This window comes from Peromyscus californicus, unplaced genomic scaffold (assembly GCF_007827085.1).
Source record: "Peromyscus californicus insignis strain IS unplaced genomic scaffold, ASM782708v3 Scaffold_10__1_contigs__length_136768540, whole genome shotgun sequence".
Classification (NCBI taxonomy): domain Eukaryota; kingdom Metazoa; phylum Chordata; class Mammalia; order Rodentia; family Cricetidae; genus Peromyscus; species Peromyscus californicus.
In genome coordinates, this window is record NW_026294391.1 from 116,208,878 (window position 1) to 116,234,652 (window position 25,775).

Sequence of the window (25,775 nt, forward strand, 5' to 3'; positions counted from 1 at the left end):
CATCGGTGCTGGGAATCAGACCCAGGGCATCACATGTTCTAGGCAAGCATTCTACTAATGTGCTTCAGCCCTACTCACAAATCATCTATATTAAAAATAATGGGCCGAACGGTGGTGGCGCACGCCTTTAATCCCAGCACTCAGGAGGCAGAGCCAGGCGGATCTCTGTGAGTTCGAGGCCAGCCTGATCTACAGAGCGAGATCCAGGAAAGGCACAAAGCTACACAGAGAAACCCTGTCTCGAAAAACCAAAATAATAATAATAATAATAATAGTCACAACAGTGGTTGAAGTATCACAGGTTGACCAGTGATTCAAAGCTTGAGAAAGCTTGTCTTTGCAAAAAGATAGCTTAGGGGAACTGTTTCAGTGCTAGTATCCTTTTTAAGTAGCTACATGCCGAATACAACCGAGATAACGACACATAAACACTGATCAGGAAGAGGGACTAAGCTAAAGGAATTCGAGCAAGTATGGCCAGGAAATATGTTTGCTGCTACTGAAATGTTTCGGTCTTAGCCACTGGCAGGACTGATTAATTGTAGTTAGCACAACGTTTTCTGTGCAGCCTGCCTAAACATCTGTTTTGTACAACTGTTGCTCAATTTTCTCTTCCTTTCGAATCACTATCTTTGAAGCACAAAAGAAAATCTATCGAAACGACCAAACAAATTACCCTAAGGGCTTCCCAATCCTTTAAAGGAGAATCTGAGCTTAAAGAGGGTTCTTTACTCTCTAGCCCCTTACCTCCAGCAAGGGTTCAAACTTCAACTCTTAGGCTTGACCCAAGTCCCTCCCCTTACCCTGTCATCTAATGAATATGCAAATTAAACATAATTGGCAGCCAATGGCGTGGGTTCTGGTCACATGGTGCTGATGGTAGGTGAGCAGACAGAAGTTGTGTCAGTGAACAGAGAGGGCTCTCAGTCCGGGGCGAGCGCTCTAGTGAGCGTGGACGGATGCTTAGGCAGTAGTCCTGGCAGCGGCGGCAGCAGCAGGCAGTAGTGGTGGCAGAAGAGGGGAAGAGGGACGGCCCCGAGACCTACACACACTCACACTTTCAAGTTCTCCTGAAGGGAGAGGAGTTGGGGCTGCAGAAAGAGGAGGCCAGGAGCGGTCCCATCTATCCCATTCCATCTCCCCCTCTTCCTCTTGCTCCCTGGCTCTGTGAGAGTTCAGGATTTGGGTAGCCATACGTGGCAGCGAGGGCAAAGGGGCCGGGAGAGTGGGGACCAGAACCAAAGGTGTAGTGGAAGATGCCCATCCTGCTGTTCCTCATAGATACGTCCGCCTCCATGAACCAGCGCACTGACCTGGGCACCTCCTATTTGGACATTGCCAAAGGCGCTGTGGAGTTATTCTTGAAGGTAAAAGGAGGGGAGCGGAGAGATGGGGGTTGCTCCTGCGGGATGGGGGCGGTTGGACGGAGGTGCTTCTGTAACGTTTGTATCGCTTCCCCTCGTTTCCTACGCGATCCCTCCGTCACCCTCGCCCCGCAGCTGCGAGCCCGGGACCCGGCCAGCCGCGGAGACAGGTACATGCTGGTCACCTACGATGAGCCTCCGTACTGCATCAAGGTAAACAGGCCAGCGGGGGAGCCGCGGCGGCGGGCGGGCGGGCGGGCGGGCGGGCAGAGCGAGCGCGTCCGCCAGCCTGAGCCGCTGAGCCCCTTTGCCTCCGCCCGTGGCGATCCTGCGTCGCCCTGCGGGACGGGCTTGGGTGCGGGGCGCCGAAGGCCAGGAGGAGCGGGGAGGTCAGCGGCGGCCGGGGGTCGCAGAGAGGGACCCGAGAATGGGCAGCCCGTGTAGAAAAGGCACGGGAGGGCTAAGCTTGCAGCGCGACGGCTGCGATCACCTCGGAAGATGGCGGACATTTTGCTTTTGTATGAGGCAGCCGGAGGCAGGGTGAGGGCGCTGCTGAGATGGAAAGGAGGGAGGGGAGGAGGCTGAGGAAGGAGGGCTCAAGGCCCTTGGTGAGGCTGCGGCCCCTTCGCCTGGGACTCCGCCCTAACGTGCTCCTAGCCCAGCGCGGGCTTTCCTGCCGCCCGGGCTCCTCCTCTGGACCCTCCTTCCATCCCTTGGCCCGCCCTGCCAGGGCTTCCTCTCCCTCCTCCTGCTCCCGTCCTCTTCTCCTCCACCACATCTTCCCCTCCTCTTCCTTCCCAGCGCAGGGACGCACTAGAGCGGGCCTCCGGGAGCTGCTCCTTTGCATTGGAGCCCCTGGACCCCGCCCCCGCGCCCCACCCCCGCCCTCCCCCACACCCCCCATACCCCCCCACCCGTTTGGAAATGGTTCGCCTCTGCTGCTCCCAGCTCCCAGACCCTGAACGCTCCTTTCTGCTCCGCGCTCAGTCACAGTGAGCCCGGCTCTCAGTTACCTTAGCGACTGTTGCTGTTTCGTTGAAAATTCCTGCGAAGCAACCACTGAATGTGTGTGGGGGGCGGGTGTGGGGGGGGTGCCTGCGCAGAATCTTCTTAGGGAACTGGTTTAACAGGGGCCAGAGGTTTTTTAGGAAGCTAGCTTACCTATTTGCATCCGAAATTAGGTTTGCTCTTAGCTGCATAGGGATTTGCCAAGGGCAAGATTGGACTCAGAGCAGATGCACTAGTCAAATTCGATGATTTGATTCTCAGGATCTGACCCTTAGCCTCCGTGGGGTAGTTTTTTTGTGTTCCCATGGTGAAGAGATAAAGAACTGGTTTGCCTGCAGTAGCTTGATAAGAGGAACTCAAACTGTTAAATCATCCTGCATAGGGATCGTGCTTGTATTTTGAAAATTTAGAAGGTTGTTACCATTATCCCCCATGTCTTTTACTAGCGAGTGTGTCCGTCTCTCCCACTCCCCCTCCACCCCCGGTCTAAATCATCTTAGTAAATTAACAGGAGGTTCAGTCTGGATGTGTTGTAAGCCTTGGTTTAGCGAATTGTTTTGATGAAAGATACCTCTCAAAGTGATTAATTTAGCCAGGGTGTTCTTTCAGACATAATGAAAGTGAACAGACTTATTTGGTAAGTCTCAGCTTTGATTAAAAGTTTAATTTGCAGGTTCCTCCTAACATTATTCTGGTTTCATTACTTTGTTTTCAATTTTTATTTATCTACCACCACCCCCAATCGAGCTACTAGACATCTTGCAAAATGTCATATGTTTTTAGAAAATGGCAGTTTTCCGGGCCAGCCTGGGCTAACATAATTGCAAGTATAGGGCTGGAGACCTAACTTTTAGTGATGGAGCACTTACAAATATGAAGCCTTGCAAACATTCTATCCTCACCATAGAAAAATCAAGTAAGATCCAGAGTCCAAATGTTTACATCTTTTGACTATTAATAACAGCAGTAAGAGCCTACCATTTGTAGTAAGGCTATTTGGAGATATACTCAGTAATTTGTAGCAGTGGAAGACTACGTACAAAAACAGTGTATGTATCTTTTTCTATAAAGGTACAACTTACTGAGTGTTTTGTGAGAACTGATGACAGTTCCTAAAATATTTTTTTGAGTTATCGGGATTACATGATAGCCTGTCATAGTATTGCATGCCTTTAATCCCAGAACTCAGAAGGCAGAGGGACACCGAGCTCTATGAGTTTGAGGCCAGCCTGATCTACACAGGAAGTTCTAGGCCAGCCAGGGTTATATAGTGAGACACTTTCTCAAAAAAAAAAAAAAAAAAAAAAAAAAAAAAAAAAAAAAAAAAAGAGAGAGAGAGAGAGAGAAGACAGGAAAAGAATTAAATGACAATTTGCAAAATCTTTTCCCTCGGAAGAAATAAAATGTTTTGCCCACTTTAATAGCTATTACTCCATCTTTAAGTCCACCATTGGAATCCCGTGGCTCCTCCTATTTTTTTCAGGGCTGGGATACAACTCAGGCCCTCGTGAGTGCTGGGCAAGTGTTCTGCCACTGAGCTGCATTCCCAGCCAGTGTGCTTAGTTATACTGTCTGTGCCTTCCTACTTACTCCATTCAGTGAATTACCCTGAGTCGCCGCGTACTTTTTAATGGCTGTGTATCTTAGCCACTTGTTTACGAAGCACTCAATATTTGTGTGGAACAGAAGAAAATGTTCGATGTTATTTTAGTTTAAATTTCGGTTTAACTCTTTTTTTTTTCATTTTAGCTCTTTTTATCCTACCGCTTTACGTCTTCCCCCTTAAACAAGAAGCAGTCTACCTTTGATTTTTTTTCTCCTGTAGATCAAATGTGAGAAGATACTTTGTATACTATGTTTAATTATTAATCACTTCATCTTAGTCTTTATGCCTTCCCAAGCCTTTTCAGTTCTCATTCAATCCATGAAAGGAAAGGTTAAGAATCTGATAATATTCTTGTCCTTTACCAACATTCTTATTGATAGACCATATTTAGGTAAGAATTTTCTGAATTTCTCTTTTGGTTTTTACCTTCTGCCTAGCCCAACTCTCTCCTCTGCCTGTAATAACTTCGTTCTTTTGCTTTTTGGGGTTGTACCTTGCTTGGAAATTTGGAAATTTTGGAGCATCTGGTGATATTTTTCATAAAATTCAGGATAGATTTTCACTTGCTATGACTGGGAGCCTTGTAGGTTTGCCCTCTCTCACACATGCTATCAAACAGGTCCTGCGTTGATTGTCAGCAGGCACCTTGGTTCCTGCTTGAAACTTCACTGTTTGCAGTGAAGGGGCCCAGGTCCTTCCAGCAAAGTGAAGGGTTGGCAGCATTTTATTGGTAGCCAATTGTTCTGCAGAAGAAATAAAGTCAGTGTCATTTTCACTTTCTCTGAGGCTGCAGAAACAGTGCAACAGTTTACTTCTCAAATCTGGACTATGTCCAGCTCCAAATGCTTCCAAATGAATTTTGTTCTGCTAGTAGGTCCTCTGCTCTTGCAACTGTAGCAGGCCTGAGTTGTGCATTTGCTTGGGAGATTTCTTTTTAACAGGCATGCAACTCTTCCCAGTATATCCACTTACAAGCTTTGACAATAAATCTTGGGAGGAGTTACTGCAACAGGAATTTTTCACTAATGTATGCTGTTGAGTATGTAAATATAATCTTGGGAGGAGTTACTGCAACAGGAATTTTTCACTAATGTATGCTGTTGAGTATGTAAATATAGTATTTCACCAAAGACTTAGTAACTTTGCACTGCATACCTCTTGGCACATAGCTGTCTACTCTTTTAATATCAGTCATACCTGTTCCTTGCAGCACTCTGGGTATGGGTGGAATTAAGCTTGATTTAGGGACCACATAAAAAATGCAAATACTTTGTGTTAAACCTGTGTTAGTGTTGCTTTGTAAACATGTTTCCTATATTGTGTTACAAGTATTAACTCTCTCTCTGTCTCTCTATCTCTGTCTCTGTCTCTCTCTCTCTCTCTCTCTCTCTCTCTGTCTCTCTCTCTCTATATATATATATGCAGTATATTTTCAGTGTACATGCTAGGATACCCTTGTTTAGTATTTTATAATTTCCAGTGTATCCTTAGAAGATGAATATAGTACAGGGCTTTAAAAATATTGTGTGAGGGGTTTTGCGGCATAGTTCTTAATGGTCTTGCCTGAGATTCTGCTGTCTTGTATGTTTTGTTTTGTTATGAATCATAATTTCCGTTTATTCTGTGACTGGGAGAGGCAGACTTGTCAGAAGAAAGTAAGCTCAGTAAGCCTGAGCTCTCTCCAGTAAAAGTATTCAAAATAATTTCGTATTTGAAGCCACTTTTTAAAATTATTTTTATTTAAAGGAGATTATTTTTAACATAATACAGAATCATCTTTCTAGAAATAGTTGAAACATGTGCATAAATAGTAGTCAGAAGTATGTTATAAATAAGAAGAGATAATGTTTCAAAGAAATATCCTACACCCTAAAGTAGTAAATTGAAAAAGTGAGTGATTTTCTTGGATATTGCTTTTTCACATATGTAGCTGCTTTTGCTTATTGGTGTCTACATGCCTTTGTCAATATGAGCCAGAAAGAGGAAGAATTCCGGCCTATAGACCTAAGGTTTAAAAAAAAATGATAACAGACATCGAGTAGAATTTTAATTAAGGTATTACAGGAGCAACTCTTTTTTTGGGGGGGGAGCGGGTTTCAATACAGGGTTTCTCTGTAAAGTCCTGGCTGTCTTGGAACTAGATCTGTAGACCAGGCTGGTCTTAAACTTGGAGATCCACCTGCCTCTGCCCCACCTGCCTCTGCCTCCCAAGTGCTGGGATTAAAGACTTGTGCTACCACTGCCTGGCTAAAGGAGCATCTTTTAAGAGGGTCCTTATGGCTAAGACTCTGTAGAAATGTTTTGGGGTAAAATAGTAGCAACATAACCTGTAAGAGCCGTGTTAGGCAATGCAAGATACTTTTAAAACTCAAAATCCCCAAATGCTCAAAAGCAGCACATTCACTTTAATGATTAATTGTTTTCCCCATGATTTTGTTTGTACCTCCCCTTTTAGACAAGGTCCCTTATGTTGCCCTGGCTGTCTTGAAACTCTTTATGTAGACCAGGCTGGCTTTGAACTTACAGAGATCAGCCTGCCTTTGCCTCTTAAGTGCTGAGATTAACAGTACGCACCACCATGCCTAGCTTGATCTTGGCTTGCCTTCTCCCTTTCCTTCCTCACTAGCTATGTGAAATATTTGACAATAGTTATTGTGAAACCAAAACAGAAAGAGAGACTTAACTGTAGAAGCCTGGATCTCTGGCAAAGGTCTGTTTTGTAAGCTCAGTGCTGAGATCAGGCATCAGCCCGAAGGTACTAGGAGAAAACTGATGACATTGTAGAAACCCATCTCCATTGTGTCCCAAGCCTTTCTTGTAGCCATTCCTTAAGTGTTACATTTGTCACTCTTCACCTGGGCCAGTGTTGCAGCTGCCATTCAGTTGGTAGCTAGTCTTGCCCTCCAGTCATTCTTCCCTTCATTGCTAAGTCTGTTGGTCTTTAAATAAAACAAAATAGTCATTCTCCTGTGAAAAATCCTGCGGGCACTGGGCATGGTGGCTCACGCTTGGAATCACAGCCTGGCCTGCATATTGATACCTTGTCTTCAAAACCAAACCAAGCCCAGAATGGTGGCATACTCCTATGATGCCAGCACTTGGAAGGCTGATACAGGAGAATTGACATGAGTTCTTAGTTCCTGCATAGTGAATTCCAAGCTATCCTGGGCTACAGAGTGAGATATTGTCTACAAAAAAAAGAATGAAAATTTTAAAATGAGAAAAATTTTAAAAATCCTTCAGGATACTTCATTAGATGTCAGAATAAAATCCATACACCTTGGCCTAGACACTAGTGATGGCCTTGATCTGGACCGGTGTTACTTTTCCAACAGTGTCTCTCCATTTTTCTTCTTTCCACACGAAGTCAGGCTCCAGTCATCAGGAGAAATGAAGCCCTCATCTCCAAACGCATTATAGCTCCTCTGTATCATTGTCTATACCATCCTCTGTAACTTGGACATATTTCAATTTACTTTGTTTTGTTTGATCCAGGTATCACTAGGTAGCCCAGACTGACTTCAAAATTGCAGCAGTCCTCCTGCCTCAGCCTCCTGAGTGCTGAGATTACAGGCATGTGCCACCATGTTGGGCTCTGTTTTTTCTCTATCCTCCTGCCTCAGCCGCCTGAGTGCTAGAATTAAAGGCACATGTGTGCTACCACACCCAGTCAACTTCCACCCTTCATTGTATTCTCTAAAGTGATCTGGCTCCTCTTTCCCACTTCCATCCACTCCAAGCACTGCAACAAATCCCCTTGTGAGTTCTTAACACTGATCCCTTAATACTTTCTCCATAGTCCCACTTCTGCATTTAGCACTCTATTTCTCTCTCTCTCTCTCTCTCTCTCTCTCTCTCTCTCTCTCTCTCTCTCTCTCTCTCTCTCTCTGTCTATCTCTCTCTCTCTCTCTGTGTGTATTGTTGCTGTTGTTTTTGGGGGGTAGAATCCAAGGCTTCATGCATGCTAGGCAAGCATTTTACTGCTGAGATACATCCACAGCTCCTAGCATGTTGAATATGTTAGTGTTCATCTTGAGCTCCCTAATGCGAACATTTTAAAGGCATGTATTTGAACATAGGGATATTTGTACCTCAAGTACTAGAGAGTGCCTACATCTTAGTAGGTACTCAAAGGGAAAAAAACATTTTTGGCAATGTGTATACACAAAAGCTTACCCCCTTTCCTACCCTCACTCCCATTTTCAAGATTTCTCTCCAGATAGTAATCACCATTAACAATTCTAATTTCCCTTCACCGCCTGCAGTCCCTCTTTCTTGCAGGGAAATGCAACTTTTATCACTACAGTGATATGATCAAAATGGTGCTTCCTAAGGGTGGTCTGACAGCGCCTCCCTACTTCTGCCGTCTAGGCATGCGTTTATATTTATTGAACAACCTCTGTGCACCAGGCTTTGCTAGAGAGACTTAGGGTAATACCAAGCAACACCCAGCTCAAGGGGAGAACGGGAATCATAGAGTAGTCGACTCAACCGAAGGATCGGAGGTGAAGGGGGAGGGTGTATAAGACTCTGAGAACTCAGGTTGTCTGATTAGAATTGTGGCTAGTTCAGACAAGGCCTGGGAGTTTTGAAACTGACATGCTACAGTTTGTCTGTTTCTTCCGGGAAGAAGGTGTCTGAGGTGAATTGGAAGAGAAATGGGGCAGGCTTTGTCGTCTGCGTCTGTTTGCTAATTATTTCCCAGTGTTTGTTGAAGTGGGCCAGGATGGAGAGGAAGTGGAGAGACAGTGGGGTAACACGGAAGGTTTAGTTGAAGTTGTCTGCCTTTTAATTAGTGCTGGCTACTTGGGATTTGGTCTTGGCACTGGGATTGGGGATGGAGAGGGCCAGGTGCAGGTAAGGAGAAGGCAAATATTTTCCTTTTCAGTTTGCCTTTGCTTCTGGAAGAGAATATGAACTGCTGGGAACACAGGCTTCTTCGTTTCACAGTGACCAAACAAGGCAGCTGTTCTATGTCTTGGGGAGAAATGTGCTTTCTAGGGAAGGGCTGGGCTGAAGGGGACGCTATGTGAGTGGGGGTGGGATCTGAATAAAGAAAACTTAACTCCTTTAATTTAGATCCTTAAACAAGAGGCTCCTGTTACTTTAGAGAGAGCGTGCGTGTGAGATCTAGTCCAACCCCATGAATAGATGTTGGAAGCCTGGTATACTTACCTCTTGAATACAAGCTTGCAAGTAATGATTGACTTTCCAGAGCTTCCTCCTCAGGAAAGCCTTTTGAACCCAGAGAGGTCACTTGGCCATAGAACTATTGTGTTTATTCTTGTTTCTGTTGGTAAGTGGGTTAGGGTTTCCAGCCTGATTTGTTAAAAACACATGGTCTCCACTCCCCCTTTCTTCCTCAGAACTCCCTGTCAGGGCTTGGCACTGCCAGTGCTGGGCGAGGACATGGAAGAGGCTCCAGTGGAGACAGCAAGGGGCTGAGATGGCAGAGGCGGTTGGCATGTCCTTTTCAAACGTGCCAGCTGTTCATACTTTTTACAATTACTATTGTTGCGCCTGCCCGTGCTCATCTGCATGTGCTACTCTGGTGCTTGTGTGGACGGCAGAGAAGGTCGGTTCTCTCCTTCCACTGTGTGGAACCAGGGATAGGACTGAGGTCGTCAGGCTGGGAACAAGCACGGACCCCTGTCAGTGGCCCTAGAGTTTCAGTTTTTCTACTCTTCGGCATAGCATCCACAAGCCAGGTGTGATTGTTGAGCACTTCAAAAGTGGGTGGCTTACAAGTGTGCTGAGCAAGGCAAAATACATTGTTGTTCTAGTCTGTTAAATAAATTGCATAATAATCCAGTTATTTTCTCGTTTTTGGTGTGCGTGTCTCTGCGTGTGTGTGTGTGTGGGGGGGGTGGTTCTTACCATGTTGCTCAGGCTGGCCTCGAACCAAGTGATTTTCCTGCTGCTAACTACCTCTTTATAGGCTGGACTATAGGCACATACTGCCATTTCTAGCTTTTATATTTTTTTAAACATGGTTGCTTGGAAATATAAAGTTACATCCATGACTTGCACTGCATTTCCATGAGCAGTGTCGCTCTGTCCTTTTTCTGAAGGTGATTTCTGATGTGCAGGCCCTGGAAATTGTTTCTGGAGGAGGATCGTTTCAGAGTCCTGTTTAAAAATGAACAGCATCATAAAGCCCTCATTTATACATGAAAGGTTATCTTACAGTTCAGGGTTGATGGCTGGATAACCCTCGGCCCTGGGGCAAAATACGAAAGCATCCCGTTCTTGACTGTACTGAAAGCTAGTTTGGTTGCTTAGGTTTTTGGATGCAGTTGCCGACCCAACTGGTTGGGTTGGAATTTTTTTCCTGGGCTAAGTATAACATAGTACACATATGAACGAATCTAACTGAGATAATTCAGAATTCATTTCAAACGTGTTTTCATTGGTGACACTAAATGGTTTTGTCACATTGGTGACAAAAAAGCCTGTTTCAGGCTTTCAGTGTTATTAAAATATTTATTAAAGTATTTACTATGTCTCTTATTAGATTTCCCTAGCTACTTGGCCCCAGATTCTCCGGGAAAAGTATGATAAAGAGTTCATTTTTTTCAGCTCAGCATAGTGCAAAGTTAAGAAACAAAAGAGAGTTTGAATGATTTTAATGATCCTTGAATGGTCCTGTCTTAGCATGGGAAGACATCAGAAGCCTTAAAGGGAAGCGCTTTGTGGTGGTGGTGGGGTCCACCTGTCAGGAAAGCACCTAGGAGTCTTACTTCTGGGGGATTCAACTCTTAATGGGGTTTCCAGTGCCATCTGATTGCATTGTTACTATAAAGGCTCCAGTTTAAAGAATAAGTGTGTAATTATGAGGATGCAAGTACAGAGAAGCCTGTTAATAACATGCAAAAGATGTGGGAGGGACTAGAGTGTGGCACAGTGCTAGAGTAATTGAGTGTGTGAGGCCCCAGCACTATTAAAAGTTTTTTTTTGTAGCCAAGTTTTGGGTCCTCCTGAATCCTATCTTAAGGTCAAATGTGTTGTCTAGACCTTCTGGTATACCATATATTTCAGATACGAATTGACTTGTGGCTGCTTCCTTGTAAAAGCGAACAGTCAAATGCTTGCTTTCTAATAATAGCAGCTGACAATTATTGAGCAATGCTCATATACAGGGCAGCTTGCCAGTGAATATAAAGAGTTTATTTAGTTTATCTCCCCAGTCAGCCTATGTCAAAGGTATTATTATCACCACTTAGTAGATAAGTCAGAGACGTTTATCTGGGGCCCAGAGAGGTTAAGAAACACAGCTGATAGCAACATGCCTCCATCCAGAAGCTCTTCTAATACGATAGTGCATAGTAACTTAGCAATCACCCAGCAAGGGAAAAGTATTGCTGCAGATGTTATTTTTATTAGTTAGCCGGCTCTTTCCAGGTGAATATCATTGTACGTTTCTGCCTTTGATATCCCACAGTTGGGCCCCTTTTAGCACAGTCATGGAGTTATTCCGGTACAGAGTGGCTGGAACTTGAGATAGGGTATATTATGTATATTCTGGCAAGTGGGGAGGCTGAGTAGGCCCTGTGAAAACAGTAACAGGTTGGCAGAAACAGCAAGGTGGTTCTTGGCTACTCAAAGATGCCGAAATGACTATGTTTCTTTGCTTTACCAATCACCTGATAGGTATTTCTATTGTGAGGGAAGAAAAGTATTTAGTGCCCTCCACAGGAGCCACTTGGTGTCTTCTAAGCTGAAACTTGTAGCTGAAGCAGGGTTTTGTTTGTTTGTTTGTTTGTTTGTTTGTTTGTTTTGAGACAGGGTTTCTCTGTATAACAGTCCTGGCTGTCCTGGAACTTGCTCTGTAGACCAGGCTGGCCTCGAACTCACAGAGATCCACCTGCTTCTGTGAGTGCTGGGATTAAAGGTGTGCGCCACCACTGCCTGACTGAAGCAGGTTTTTTTTTCAAGCTCTAGATGCACCAGACTCCGGATAGGTCTGGGCCTCCCCTGCTGGTATGGCCCTTATTTCATCCAGAGCTTCCAGTCTTCTCAAAGCGTGGTTGAGAGAGAGTACTCTCTTACTTATTTAGATGACCTGGAATGGGGAGGTGGGTTTTAAAGATGAACTGGAGACACTGGCAGAATTACCACTGAAGTTGTGACTGGAAAAACATTATATGCAGACTTTTGTGGTACTGTGCCACATGCTGATAGGAAAAGGTAGAGCTTTGTATACTTTCTGATTCTCCAATTCATTACTACTTGCCACTCTTTAATTCAGCAATTTTCAACATGTAGATCTTGACCCCTTGGGGGGTTCAACCACCCTTTCACAGGGGCCGCATGTCAGATATCCTGCATATCAGATATTTACATTACAATTCATAGCAACAGCAAAATTACAGTTATGAAGTAGCAATGAAATAATTTTATGGCTGGGAGTCACCACAGCACAAGGACCTGTATTAAGGGTCACAGTGTTAGGAAGGCTGAGAAGTGCTGCTCTAATTACTTATGTCCTGCCCCCTGGCTTGAATAATCTGGTAAATTTAGTACTAAAGCCAAGGACTAGGACTTGAATGCTACTGAGCAAAAAACGACTCAACAGTTTTATCTGTGAAGCCAAGGAATACTACTATTGAGAAAATATGGCTTGTGGAAGCCTTAGGGTTTCTTTGCTTTAGAACTGCTTTTTTTTCGGGGGGGCAGAGCTGATGTGATGGCTCACTGGGTACAAGCACTGTCCTCGCAGGCCTGGCAACCCGAGTATGATCCTCCGAAGCCACTCAAGGTGGAAGGAAAGAACTGACTTCACATTTGCGCCGCGTCACATGGGCTCACACACCCAATACACACATGCACAATAATAATAAATACAAAGTTAAAAAAGGAACGCCTTGGACTTCTACATGACTTTGCAAGGAGTTTACTAATGTTTCTTCTCCTTGCCCTTAGCTAAATTTGAAAGTAACTACCTCTTCCTTCTAGAAACTTGTCACTTCCTCTATTCTGCTTCCCTGCTTTTCTATCTTACCATCCTTGTCCTGTCTCTTAAGTTTTTCCTTTGATGAATGAATGCATCCTGTTCCTTTCATGGTTTCGGATAGTCTGTCTGTATGGATGCTTCCCGCTTTCTGTTTTTCACTCAGGTATCTCAGCTGACTATAGGATGTCCTCAGTCACAGGTAGGACATCCACAGATCTAAAACCTTCTATAGTCCCCTCTTTTAGTCACTTAGGATTGAAAGCAAACCACGATGCAGCTTTGATTATGCCTTTCCATCCTTTTTCTAAGACCTAGATGGCATTCCTCTGAAATGTCTCCTACACCCCTATCTTCAACTCGGTCCAAGCCCTCCATGTTTTGATGCTTTGAACATTATACCAACCTTCTAATTGGTCTTCCAGGGGCCTCCCATGTTCCTACTCTCCACTCAAACCGAATGTTAGCTCTCTTTAAAATTTCATTTCTTTTTTTTTTTTTTTTTTTTTTTTGTTTTTTTTTTTGGTTTTTCGAGACAGGGTTTCTCTGTGTAGCTTTGCGCCTTTCCTGGAACTCGCTTTGGAGACCAGGCTGGCCTCGAACTCACAGAGATCCGCCTGGCTCTGCCTCCCGAGTGCTGGGATTAAAGGCGTGCGCCACCACCGCCCGGCTAAAATTTCATTTCATCGCATCACCCTCCCCATGAACCTCCAAAGACTCTCCATGCCTACAGGGCCAAGTCCAACTTTCTTGGGTTTTTAGAGCTCTCTGAGAAGTGCCCCATGTGTCGGCCTATATATTTATGCTTCATCATTTCTGGCCTAACACGCAGCCAGACCTGTCTCTTCTGCCTGCTGAGTGTGACTCTCCACTGTGTTCACAACTCTTAGAACCTCAGTAACAAAGGAACTAGAGATTCCCGGCCAGGCAGCCCAAGGCCTGGGGTGGGGGAGGGAGAGGGAAGGAAGTGAACTGAAAGTATCCCATTAAGGGTGTGACTTGAGGGGGATGATGTGACAGAAGGTGCTTTTAAACTGCTGTTATAATGATGAGAGGCTGCAGAGGGGCTGGGGGAGGGGATGGAGTATGACCTTTAGTGGTTTATTAGCCTGAACCAGACCAAGATGGTTTGGTTTAAATTGGCCTGGAGTTGCCTAGAAGCACATTTGTTTAGTGAGAAGCCCCAGTCTCTGCACTTCTGTCTCCATGGAAGAGAGCCTGCATAACTAGGCAATCGGCTGTGGGATTCTTGGGACAGTAGCAAACGTCTTCAGCCGTGGCATTGGAAAGTAAGGAATCCCTTCTGCTTCAGTTCTCAGACAAGAATGTCAGTGAGGCACAAAGCAGAGCTTCCATTTTCATGACATTTCCCCAGGTAAAGTAACACTGGAAATTTCGTTGTTTTTGAGACAAGGTCTCTCTGTGGCCCTGGCTGTCCTGGAACTCGCTATGTAGATCAGACTGGCCTTGAACTCAGAGAGATCCATCCACCTGCCCTGCTTCCCAAGTGCTAGACTTAAAGGCATGTGCCACTGTGCCCCGTGTAAACTTCATTTCAAAGTGATGCTTTTAAGCTACATGTTAAAAAGAGATTCAGTACCTAGGTATCTTTATATGAAACAAATGTCAAAAACTGGACATAGTACATCCTGTCTGCCAAACAACGCTTTCCACTGCTGTAATTCCTGCGGGGTGTGCCATCTTAGGTGTGTGCGCACTGCAGGGCTGGAAGGCAGGGGACCTAGGGTTTTAACATGAGTCTGCTACTAATTATACCCATGACCCCGGGCAAGCCACTTAACCTTTTACGGTGTCAGTTTCCTCATCTGTTAAAGGAAAGGATCAGACTGGATTATTTCCATGGTTCCTTCCTGAAAAGGGGTGGGAGAAAATTGTAGGACTAAAAGGCAGGAAATGGAATAATTGAGGATTGGAATTCAAGGTGATTTAGAAATTACTTGAAGTTCCAGAAAATAGCTCCTTGGTGTGCTTAACGTGTTCCAGTGCACGCTTGTTTAAGTTGGTGAGTGGCACCCCAGTTTACACTGTTCCTGCTTGCTGCTACGAAGTTTGGTTTTCGCACAGCTCCTATCAACAATTACTTCAGAATCCAGGTGGTTAAGGGTGAATGCACAGACTGGTTTTCTTCTTATGTGTGGATTTTCAACAACGAACAAATGTTACTTTTATTTTGTGCAAATCAGCTCATAATTTTTTGAGATAGTTTTGAAAAAGAATTAGTCTATTGGGAAGAGATGCTGTGTAATATTAGAACGTTGCAAATGACCATTCTGTTATGGGCTGCTGTTCTGCTGTGTTTGCATGGCTTAGTCTCATTCCTGACCAGCTGTGTTTTTCCTTGGGCCATTAGTGTGAATTTTTATTATGTATATGTGCCCATAAAAATGTCTCACTGTAGCTAGGCTGAATGTCAGACGGCTAAGGCATACAGATTGTGAGTTTGAAGCTAGCCTGAGCTATGTAGTGGGACTCCTTGAAAAAAAAGTCTCGTATTGATGCCAATATTGAAACAAAAGTGCATGCAGTCTGCACAGTAGCTTTTAAAACGATTTATTGATTTATTTGTATGTGTGTATGTATGTGCATGTAAGTGCAGATGCCCACAGAGGTCAAAGAAGGTGTTTGATCCTTAGGAGCTGGAGTTGCAAGTGATTGTAAGCTGCCTGATGTGAGTGCTGGGAACCAAATTCAAATCCCTCTTTTTTTTTTTTTTTCTTCTGAGATACGGTTTCTCTGTGTAACAGTCCTGGCTGTTCTGGAACTCATTTTGTAGACCAGGGTGGCCTGGAACTCACAGAGATCCACCTGCCTCTGCCTCCTGAGTGCTGGGATTAAAGGTGTGTGCCACCACCACCTGTTTTTTTTTCTTTTTGTCTTGTCTGAAGCACGTGGATGGACATCAGTAGTTGGACCCACAAAATGATAGCATTCTGTGTTCTCGAGCAAAGAAGTCATTTAGTGAATTAGAATGGACTTTGCACATTTTAGCGAGTTCAGGACACAGGAGCTGTCAAGAAATAACTCAAACAAAAAGGAATCCAAGAGAACTGTGCAGTCCTTAAACAAGTGTGTTGTAAGAAAGAACTATACTAATCAAACACTGACCAAATGTACCCTTTGGCCTCCTAAAAGTACCTTGAGTCAAATGCAAAAGCCAAAGGCTGCTTCTCTATGACTTTGAGGCTAGCATCTTCTACGTAACAGGTTCCAGGCCAGCCAGGGCTATGTCTCAATGAAATAAAATAAGAAAAAAACTATGAAAAGGCTCACAAAGGAAAGCGAGTTAAATAGCTCTATGTTGAGGGACGAATGTGCCGTAGAGGGTGACAGAATACCATGGAAGAAGAGAGTCTTAGGAGGAGGTACACAAAGCAACGGTTACATTCTTGTTAATGGACAATGTGTGCCTCCTCCCTTCACGGGTAGGTTAGATAAAAACAGTTTGAATGGATGTGTTAGTGATTTTAGCTGTCACAGTGTTCTGTTATTGATGCATCTCCTATGTAGAGACTGGAGTCCAAACAGACCTAGATCTGTCTATAAACTCATGTGCTTCAGAAGCTGAGGCAGGAGAACTGTCAAGAGTTTAAGATCAGCCTAGTCTATATATTGAGTTCCAGGGCAGTTTGGGCTACAGGATGAGACCCTGCCTCAAAAGAAATAAAAAGCTAAAGGTGGGCCTGGAGAGACGGCTCAGCAATTTAAGAGCACTTGTTGCTCTTGCAGAGGACTGGAGTTCAGTGCCCAGCACCCACATGGCAGCTCACGACCGTTGTAACTCTAGTTCTAGGCCATCTGATACCCTCTTCTGGCCTCCCTGGCCACCAGGTGTGTATATGGTACCTGTATACATAAGCAGGCAAAACATATGCATAGGATAAAGCAAATCAATGTTTTAAAAAAGGTCTTTGAAAACGCCAAACAAACAAACCAAAACAAGCCCCCAAAGTGGGAGGTGGGTGGAAAATTGAAGAACTGGAATCCACTTCAATGGTGAGGAGAAGATTCTTGGCACTGAGCGTTTGAAGTTGCCTGAATTTGGCATAACGATAAGGGCAGGGACCAAGAGAAAAGCCATTTGTTTTCTGGAGAGACAAGGTTGATTGGAAAAGCTGGGCGTATTAGTTTTTTTTACAGCATTCTGTCTTACTCATCAGTTTACTGACACAGAAACAGTTCATGTTAACAAAGATGATACAATGTCAAATTGAAGAAGAAAGTAAATTGGCTAAAAACTACTGTTGAGATTGATTTATTCCAATTGTCTGGGTTGCTGCAGAGCAGCTTTCCCTAAACTTATGGAGAGCAGATGGAAAAAGGAAAATTGTTTATCTTTCAACAAGAGAATTGATGGCCCTGCTATATTTAGACTCCTTGGCTTTAACTTGGGACATCTGGGAAAATACTCAGATCCGTTAATCATCCAGTTTGTAACCATCTACAAAGCAGCACAAAGTCTAGAATAGCTTTTTAGCATAGGCTTATGAAGAACAAATATTATCAGGCTGATTTCACTTTCTTACATGGAAAACAAAATGTGCGGCGAGGAGGGAAAGCAGTATGTATTGTCTCCCTGGTGTCGACAGCAGCCCTTGTTACTCAGTTGCTCTGAAGGGCTCTCCTCAGCTGGGATGACTTGGACTGGACTGTCAGGAGAATGTCAAGATAGGTTGAGGAGCAAATGTGCCCCCAAAATCAGTCAGTGCAGTGGCTCAGCACTAAGTTGGGGACATGGGAAGCTCTGCTATTCCAGAGAAAGGGTCACGGCCTGCTGTGTGAGAGAACTGTAACGTGTAAGGAGTTTTTTCTCTTTGAAGATCCACTGCTGGTATCTTTCAATAGCTAACCATACTAGAAAATCTTAATAATCTCTTTTTCTCTTTATAAATACTCAGTTTACATACAGTCTGTAAGGGACACTTCCTACGTGGACGTTTAAGCGTAGCTGACCTAACTATCTTTATGCATTACTTTGAATGGGAATGTTAACACTGTGTTTATTAAACTTAGGAATTATGCTAAGTCAAGCAAGGTCACTGATATTTTGGAAAAGGATTACAAAGGACCTTTAGAGACAGAGCAGAAGTGTTCAGAAAGGGCTCTAACACCACTCCACATCCCTCCCCTTCAAGCACAGTTGATCTTCCAGCTCCTTTACTTGTTTATATTTCTGGCAAGGTTTAATAGAGGGCAGAGTTCTTCCAGTTTAAAAAACCCCTACGTTAGCGAAGTAGTCTCTGGGAAATGGGATGAAGTTCAGGATGCTGAGATTTGAGGGTAGGGAGTGGGGTGATAAATACTTCTTTTTCCTCCTCCATTTGAAGCCAGTGGAGAAATAGACACAAGAACCAGCGAGTCCCTTTGTTGTTGTTTTTTAGACAGGATCTGGCTAGCCTCCAACTCACTGTCCTCCTGCCTCAGCCTTCCCAAGTGCAGGGATTACAAGCATCAGCCATGACAGTCAGCTCAGAGTTCTAAGTAACACCTTTATTCCTGATCAAGGCTAGGCTAAGAATCCAATCTAGATGCATGATCATAAAGAGTTTTCAGATATTCCATACTGATACACTCCCTTGTTGGTCTGTTTAGGGCAAGAGCCTACCTCATAAGTCTTACATGTCAGAGAACAAAGCAGGCAATTCAAGGGGCTTTAGCAATAGTCTGGGAAAGACAGTGCTGGCTGCCTGGTCCTAAACCCAGCAGTTGGATTAGAAGGTAGAGATGACGGCAGTGAGAAGCCTCTTTAGGCTTCCCACCTCCGAGGAGAGTCTCTCTACTGTGCGGAGGTATAACTAAGATAAGTGGCTGGTGGACAGTCAGGCAGAGCTGAAAACAGAACCGAGGTCACTGAGATACAGAAAGTCTTGTGCTCTTCTATTGATATGAGAAGATATTTTGAGTTGGCTATGCAAATTTAAATCAGGCCTAAATTAACTTGCTTTATGAGGCAGCAGATACTTTCCTTTCTGTAGGTCAGTTTTACTTACATAATTATTATAAGACATAGAATTATAGGGTAAATAAATGCTTAGATAAGAATTGTTATGGGGTGTGGAATTACAGGATATGAAAATCAGAAGGGATGTTAGTTTTGGTTTTTTTGTTTGTTTGTTTTTATTTAAGACAGGGTCTCATTGTGGAGCCCTGGCTGGCCTGGAATTCTCTGTGTAGACCAGGCTGGCTTCAAACTCACTGCCTGTCTCTTCCTCTCAAGGGCTGGGGTTAAAGGTGTGTACTATCCTGCCTTGCTTAGCATTGGTTTCATAGCCCTTTTATTTATTGGATGAAGAAACAGTGCCCCAGACACTTATTCTGGACCATTCCAGGTTAGTCAGTGACATCCAGGGCTAGATGAGGGTCATATAATTTTGAATTTACTGCCCCCACCCCCAAGTGTTCTGTACTTAGCCATCAGGGAAAACAGGCTGAGTAAAATGCAATTTGAAAACTCTTCTAACCTTGAACTTAGTTAATCTAACAGAACTTGTCTATGAGGTCACTTAGAGAATATGTGGAGGAGTATGTAGTGTAGTGGTTTAAATGGGAGGGAGATGCTCTAAGGTTAGGCTGGCTTGCTTCAAATCCTGGCTTAGCCTTGATGAACCTCATCTTTATCTAGAAAATGGGTATAATAATAGTACCACCCTTCTTATGCTTCTGAGGCTAAGATAAGAATGATATATATTTACTCTACACTTTGCATATGTGAATTCCTATTGTATAAACACTGGCAAATATTATCTGCCATTATTCACCATAATCCTTCTGAGATACTTTGAAAACTTGACCTGTGAAGATAACGAATGCTCAATTTTGGATTTTACTCATCCCGGGTTACTCCTTTGCTCTAACCTTCCTTCTCTAGATATCCCAGGCTAGGAATATTGTCATCATCCTCTTTTAGACCTGCCCTCTATTACCAAGTCATAACTTGTGCGTTTCAAATGTTTTTCAGTTTACTCTGCCTCTATCCTGTCTCACTTCTGGCCCTGATTGAACCAAGCCTGGATTACTGTATAGTTTCTTTTTCTGACTTGCATTCTTCCTCTGGTCTGTTTTGGTTGTTGCTACCAGGCTGGTCCTTCAGAGGCATTGTTTTATCTTGTTTCCCGTGGCCCTGAAATCTGTAATGACTCCATTGTCTGTTCCCTCAAAGGCCAGCCCTCATGTCGGACCTCCATGTCCCTAGCAGATCATCAGTGATTAAAAGAAATAATACAATGCCTGCCATATACAATTGAAAATAGTCAAGTAGTAACATTTAAAAAATACCCTTTGTGGTGGCACTTACATTTAGTCTTAACATTTGGGAAGCTGAGACAGAAAGAACAGGAGTTTACATGGATTTTATTAGACTATGTCCTACTATGTTTGCTAGTACATTTTTAAAGATTTTATTTATTTATTTATTTATTTATTTGGTTGGTTGGTTGGTTTTTTGAGACAGAGTTTCTCAGTGTAGCTTTTGGAGCCTGTCCTGGAACTCACTTTGTAGACCAGGCTGGTCTCTAACTCACAGAGTTTCACTTGCCTCTCTGCCTCCCGAGTGCTGGGATTAAAGGCGTGCACCACCACCACCCAACGAGATTTTATTTTTTGATTACATATATGTGTGTCTATATCTGGGTATGTGCATGGGAGTCCATATGCCTTCAGAAGTTAGAGGAGTACGAGTCCTGTGGAGCTGGAGTTACAGGTGGTTGTGAGCCCGCCCACATGGGTATTGGAATCCAACTTGTGTCTTCTACAAAAGCAGGATGTGCTCCTAACTAGTGAGTCATTTCTCCAGCCCTTTATTAGTTTATTTTAACTGAACATGTCTCAGAGAGTATCATTTTAATATAATCAGTATAAAATAAATAGTGAGATTTTGTATTACTTGGCAGAGGAGTCTATACCCTCAAAACCTCATGTGTAGAGCTGAGGAAGTAACTCTGTGCTAGATTCCTTTCCCAGCATGTGAAGATCCCTAGGGTCTGTCCTCAACGCATGAAAAGCTCCTATGTGTACTCTGTTCTTCTATCACATCTTCATTTCAACCACGCACATTTCAAGTGTTCAATAGTCACATGGTGCTCTTCTTGTCATCACTGTTCCTTCCACAGAAAAGAACCAAATTTCACCTCTTCCTTGCTTTTTCAAACAGAATAGAGTGATAATGTACCAAATGGCTGGACTGTTCTAAGCCAGTACAAAGTGTGAACGTACTTTGTAAGCATAGTTCTGCAAGAATATATGGAAGTTATTATTTCACACAAGGGTGAAATGTCTTGGAAGTAGAGTAATTTGAAAGAAATGCCTGGCTGGGGATACAGCTTGGTGGTATAGTGCTTGCCTCCCATGCCTGATGCCAAAAGTTCAGTTCCCAGTTCAGAGAAAAGAAACTCTTCCACACTGGGGACTGGGACTATAGCTCAGTGGTGGAGTGTGTACTTCGAGAGGAAAAGGACACATTAGCTGTCCTGAATTGAACTGTGAAAAAATATAACCTCAAGCAGTGAATGGAGAATATTAACATGTACGTTATCCTGCTGTTTCTTTATAATGGCTTTTTAGGAAGAAATTAGTTACATCAATAAGGTTTTCTAAATTTTTAAATTCTTATCTTCTAGCCTTTCTTCCTCATTGAAAATTAACTTTCTTTCTTGAAATAGGATCCAGGCAGCTACCAAGAAACCCATTGCTTTCAACACCTTGTAGCACTCAAGTATGGAATGACATTAAAATTTTTTCATATTGTCCAATTCAATATAAAGGCTAAGAATTGACCTAAAAACAGATGTTAGGTATTTAGACCTTGAAACCATTTGTAAAATGCTTTCAAGCTATGCCATGAACGGAGATTTTAAGGAGTAGGTATCCTGACAAATTGATGAGTAAGACTAGTAAAAACCAGGATGCATGCATTTTTTCAAATCCCAGTGAGTTGGCCCCTCTGTCAGCTCCTCGCTTAACCCACTGTTGGTGATGAAATACGTGCTTTGTGCATGCTAGGCAAGCAGTGCCCTTGCGCTACATCGCTGTCGGTTTGTTTTCCTATTTTGTTTTTGTCTGACTGTTCTTGAGACAAAATTTTGGTTCATAGATTAAGCTGGCTTCAAGCTTTCAGCCGTGCCTCAGTCTCCTGAGTGCTGGATTACAGCTGTGCACTACCATGCCTAGCTGCCCATTAAAATTTTAATAGTTATCGGTTTATTTATGTACTTACTGTGTGCATGTGAATATGCCACAGAGTATATGTAGAGGTTAAAAGGACTACTTTCAGGAGGTATTTCTCTCCTCCCGCCATGTGGGTCTTAAGGATATTAAGCTCCGGTCATCAGGCTTGGCAACAGGTGCCTTTACCAGCAGAGACTTACCCCCTCACACATTTTATTTATTTATTTTTTAAAATTTATGTATCCACTTGTGTGTGTGTGTGCATCTATGTGTATGTATATGGGCATGCGTGTCATGGCACACATATGCAAATGAGAGGACAATTTATGGGAGTCACTTCTCTTTTTCTGCTGTTCTGGGTCGTGGGGATTGAGCTCAAGCTGGGGGACTTGATGGCCAATACCGTTCCTCTCTGAGCCATCTTGCTCCCTCCTTTTGAGATAGAGTCCAGGCTGGCCTTGAATTTCATTTGTAGTCTGGCTGGACTGTCTCTACCATATAAGTGCTGGACTTATAAAGCAGGTCCCACCACATTTGACAATATGGGTGAGTTTTAAAGTGATTTCCAAATAGTACACTCATTTCCCTTTACTCACGCTCTGACCTGTCCTGTGGCCCTTTAGGAGTTCAACACTTAATATGGATATAAACGTAAGTTTATAGTGTATAACTAATATTGCTGATGAAGTAAGGATTCCATCATTCATAAGTTTCTCCAAGCTAGAAACCCAAACCTGACGCCTGCCCCCTTTCCCCTCATGCATCCCACTAAATTAGGTGCTGAATCCGTACAACTCCACCTCTTCGAGTACTCCCTTAGTCTGCAATCACCTCTCATCCTTGCCACCCTCATTCAGGCTTTCGCCCTAGCTCAGGCTTTCGTCACTTTTCTCTTGGCTACTGCAACAGTCTCCAAACCAGTTTTCCTGCCTCAAGCTTCAGTCTTCCCTCCACCCCTCAATTTAGTCTCCAGCTCCTAGCAGAACGATCTTGCTAAAATGCAGATCTGATCACACCACTCCCCTAATTAAAAAGAACACTGAGTTCTTCCCAGGGCTGCAGATACAATCCAAACTACTGAGTGTGCTGTACAAAGCACTTAATAGTCAGAGCCCAAATTATCCCATTAGCCTAGCCTTCTGCCATATATCCAGAGCAATAATAATATTATTAGTGGTTCTCCAGTAAGGTTCATCCTTTTAGGAACTGTTCTCTTCTTTTGATTGTCCTTGCTACTTCTCACATCAATAAGACATGTCATCTTCAGGCTTGTTCTAATGTCTCTTCTTCCTTCACATTGTGGCCATTTGTTCTTTTATTCTCTGTGTCTTGTTGTGCTTTGAGGGAGGATGAGACTAGAAACAGTGTTTGCTGTAGTTGTATTGATAATGGGTATTATGACTTCAGCTAAATATTAAATACAAATTGCTAAGTTCACCTCTGTATTACTTGCTCTTTCTGCCTCCATCTGTACTGCTCTGGTTGGTGTACCTTCAGTGTTCAGCTTATCATCCTTGTCCTCAGAGTCCTCCAGGCCCAAGTGGCCGACATGCAGTCTTCTGGGTTGCCACGCTGTGCCATGTGCATTCATTCACCTTTGCTAACACATTGCTCTGTGACCTACTGACAGCTGCCATCGTCTTCTTTTGGCTTCTCTTCTTGTATCTCAGCGTTGCTTTGTTTCTGTAGTCACCACTGACCAGGCAGTACAATCCTTTCCTTCCTCCAAGTCTGCAAACTAATCGAAGCAACAGTTGGCTGTTGACCTTGAGTTTTGGCTCTTTGCTGCGATGTATAGCTTCTGGGGGTGCCTAGATGCTGTTAGTTCATTGCAAAAACTTTTCTTTTTCTTCTTAGTCTACATTTGGGATTTTGTGAATCTTAAATAGTGCCAACAGGATTGTCTCTAAATAAATATGGTTCTGCTCTATTTGTTTGTTTGTTTATCTATCTATTTATGTATTTATTGGTAGCCATGTGTATTTATGTGTGCCTGCTGGTCTGTACATTTGCCAAACATGTGTGCAGGTGCCCCCCGAAACCAGAAGAGGATGTTGGTCTCTAGGAACTGGATTTATAACTAGTTGTGAGCTACCCAGTATATGTGCTGGGAACCAAACCAGAGTCCTCTGCAAAAGCAGCAGGTGCTCTTAACCATGGAGCCATCTGTCTAGCTGCTCAACGTGTATAATTCTGTATTGTCATTTAAAAGTGAAACTACTGGACAAGAAGATTATTAGTTATCAAAATTCATGTAGCTCAGACACTCAATAACCTTTCCCCCTTCTATCAAGGACAGTGCATCTACAAAATAATTGCTTTTTACTCTCCCCTGACTCCATGCTCATCTGCTCATTGCCACTATTAAGATGAGGGAATTGGTGTGTATGAGTAGATTTGGTTGAGCCTGAATGTAGATTGCCTTTTTGAAACAAAGCCCTCCTGCTTGCTATTCTGAATGAATGTATTGTTTGCTTGAGTTCTTTGCCTTTGATCGTTAAAGCTAGTAGAACTTTTGGAAGGTGACTGCTTGTTTGGTTCCACTTGAGCAGTCAAGATATAGAATGGAATTAGTTTAAAGAGGGATTAATTTGTCAGAGGCTTGGTACTGTGTTATTTAGTGCTTATTTGCGCTCTATCTTAATCATTGTATAATTGAGAATTTCTTTGTCAATGTTTGGTTTTCAGGCTGGTTGGAAGGAAAATCATGCCACATTCATGAGCGAACTGAAAAATCTTCAGGCTTCTGGACTGACTACTCTTGGTCAGGCTCTAAGATCCTCATTTGATTTGTTAAATCTCAATCGATTAATATCTGGAATAGACAATTATGGACAGGTAACTATATTTGAATGAGTTCAGCTAATTTATTTTGATGACTTAGGGTAAGAGTGCAAAATTAGGCAAGACTTGTGCTACCTGCACTATCAACCAGAAGGGGGTTCATGCAGCTTGTAGATGCACAGTTCATAGAAATCACAAAGCAAACCCAAATGTTTGGTTCTTGGTTTTGTTTTGTTTTTTATTGTTGTTGTTGTTTTGTTTTTCCCTGGCTGTCCTGGAACTCACTCTGTAGACCAGGCTGGCCTCGAACTCACAGAGATCTGCCTGCCTCTGCCTCCCGAGTGCTGGGATTAAAGCTGTGTGCCACCACCACCTAGTCAACTTTTTTGGTTCTTAAACATCAGTTCATCAGTGGATTATACACTAAATAAAATGTCTTGTCATTTGATCTCAGAAATCTGAGAATATGATGAATAAGGTGCTGCAAACATGTTGGAAGAAGACAGGGGGAGGGAAATCTTCTGTGTCCCTCCTTCTTCCCCCACCCCCAGTCTAATAAAAGACTTGGAAAGCTCCAGATAAAAGAGGAGGCCAGAGAAGCACATGCTGCCGCCGCCACCATTTTTCCTTTCTCTCCTAAATGCTCTGCTCAGAATCCCCAGACACATTGTCCGGGCTGCAGAGCACGTGCCCCAGGTGTCCCCCAGTCTGTGCCAGGATTTTAACTCAGGTGAACGGGTTCATGAGTATGGATGAGCTTTTGTTTCTTATTTATCAAGGAAAAGTTTATCATGCTTGAGGGATCATTGGCAAGGCAAATGTAGAAGTTTAAGTACAATCATATTGCTTTACTCAGCTCTAATGCTTTTTAAATATATTTTAG

At 43.4% G+C, this 25,775-nt stretch overlaps 1 protein-coding gene across 6 annotated transcripts in view; it reads left to right on the forward strand.

Moving 5' to 3' along the window:
- Positions 1-301: 301 nt before the first annotated feature.
- The window catches only part of LOC128111417 (integrator complex subunit 6-like), a 54,910-nt gene continuing 29,436 nt past the window's right edge, over positions 302-25,775 (forward strand). For 2 of the 6 annotated variants that reach the window (XR_008218652.1, XR_008218651.1), the window contains exons 1-3: positions 302-1,367; positions 1,500-1,577; positions 24,797-24,946. Coding sequence is in view for 4 of the 6 variants with exons in the window: in XM_052739703.1 (XP_052595663.1) it covers positions 1,257-1,367; positions 1,500-1,577; positions 24,797-24,946 (339 nt within the window). In the remaining 2 variants the exon portion in view is untranslated. The remainder of the gene's footprint in view (positions 1,368-1,499; positions 1,578-24,796; positions 24,947-25,775) is intronic. The other 4 variants (XM_052739703.1, XM_052739709.1, XM_052739712.1 and 1 more) reach the window with 3 other exon arrangements.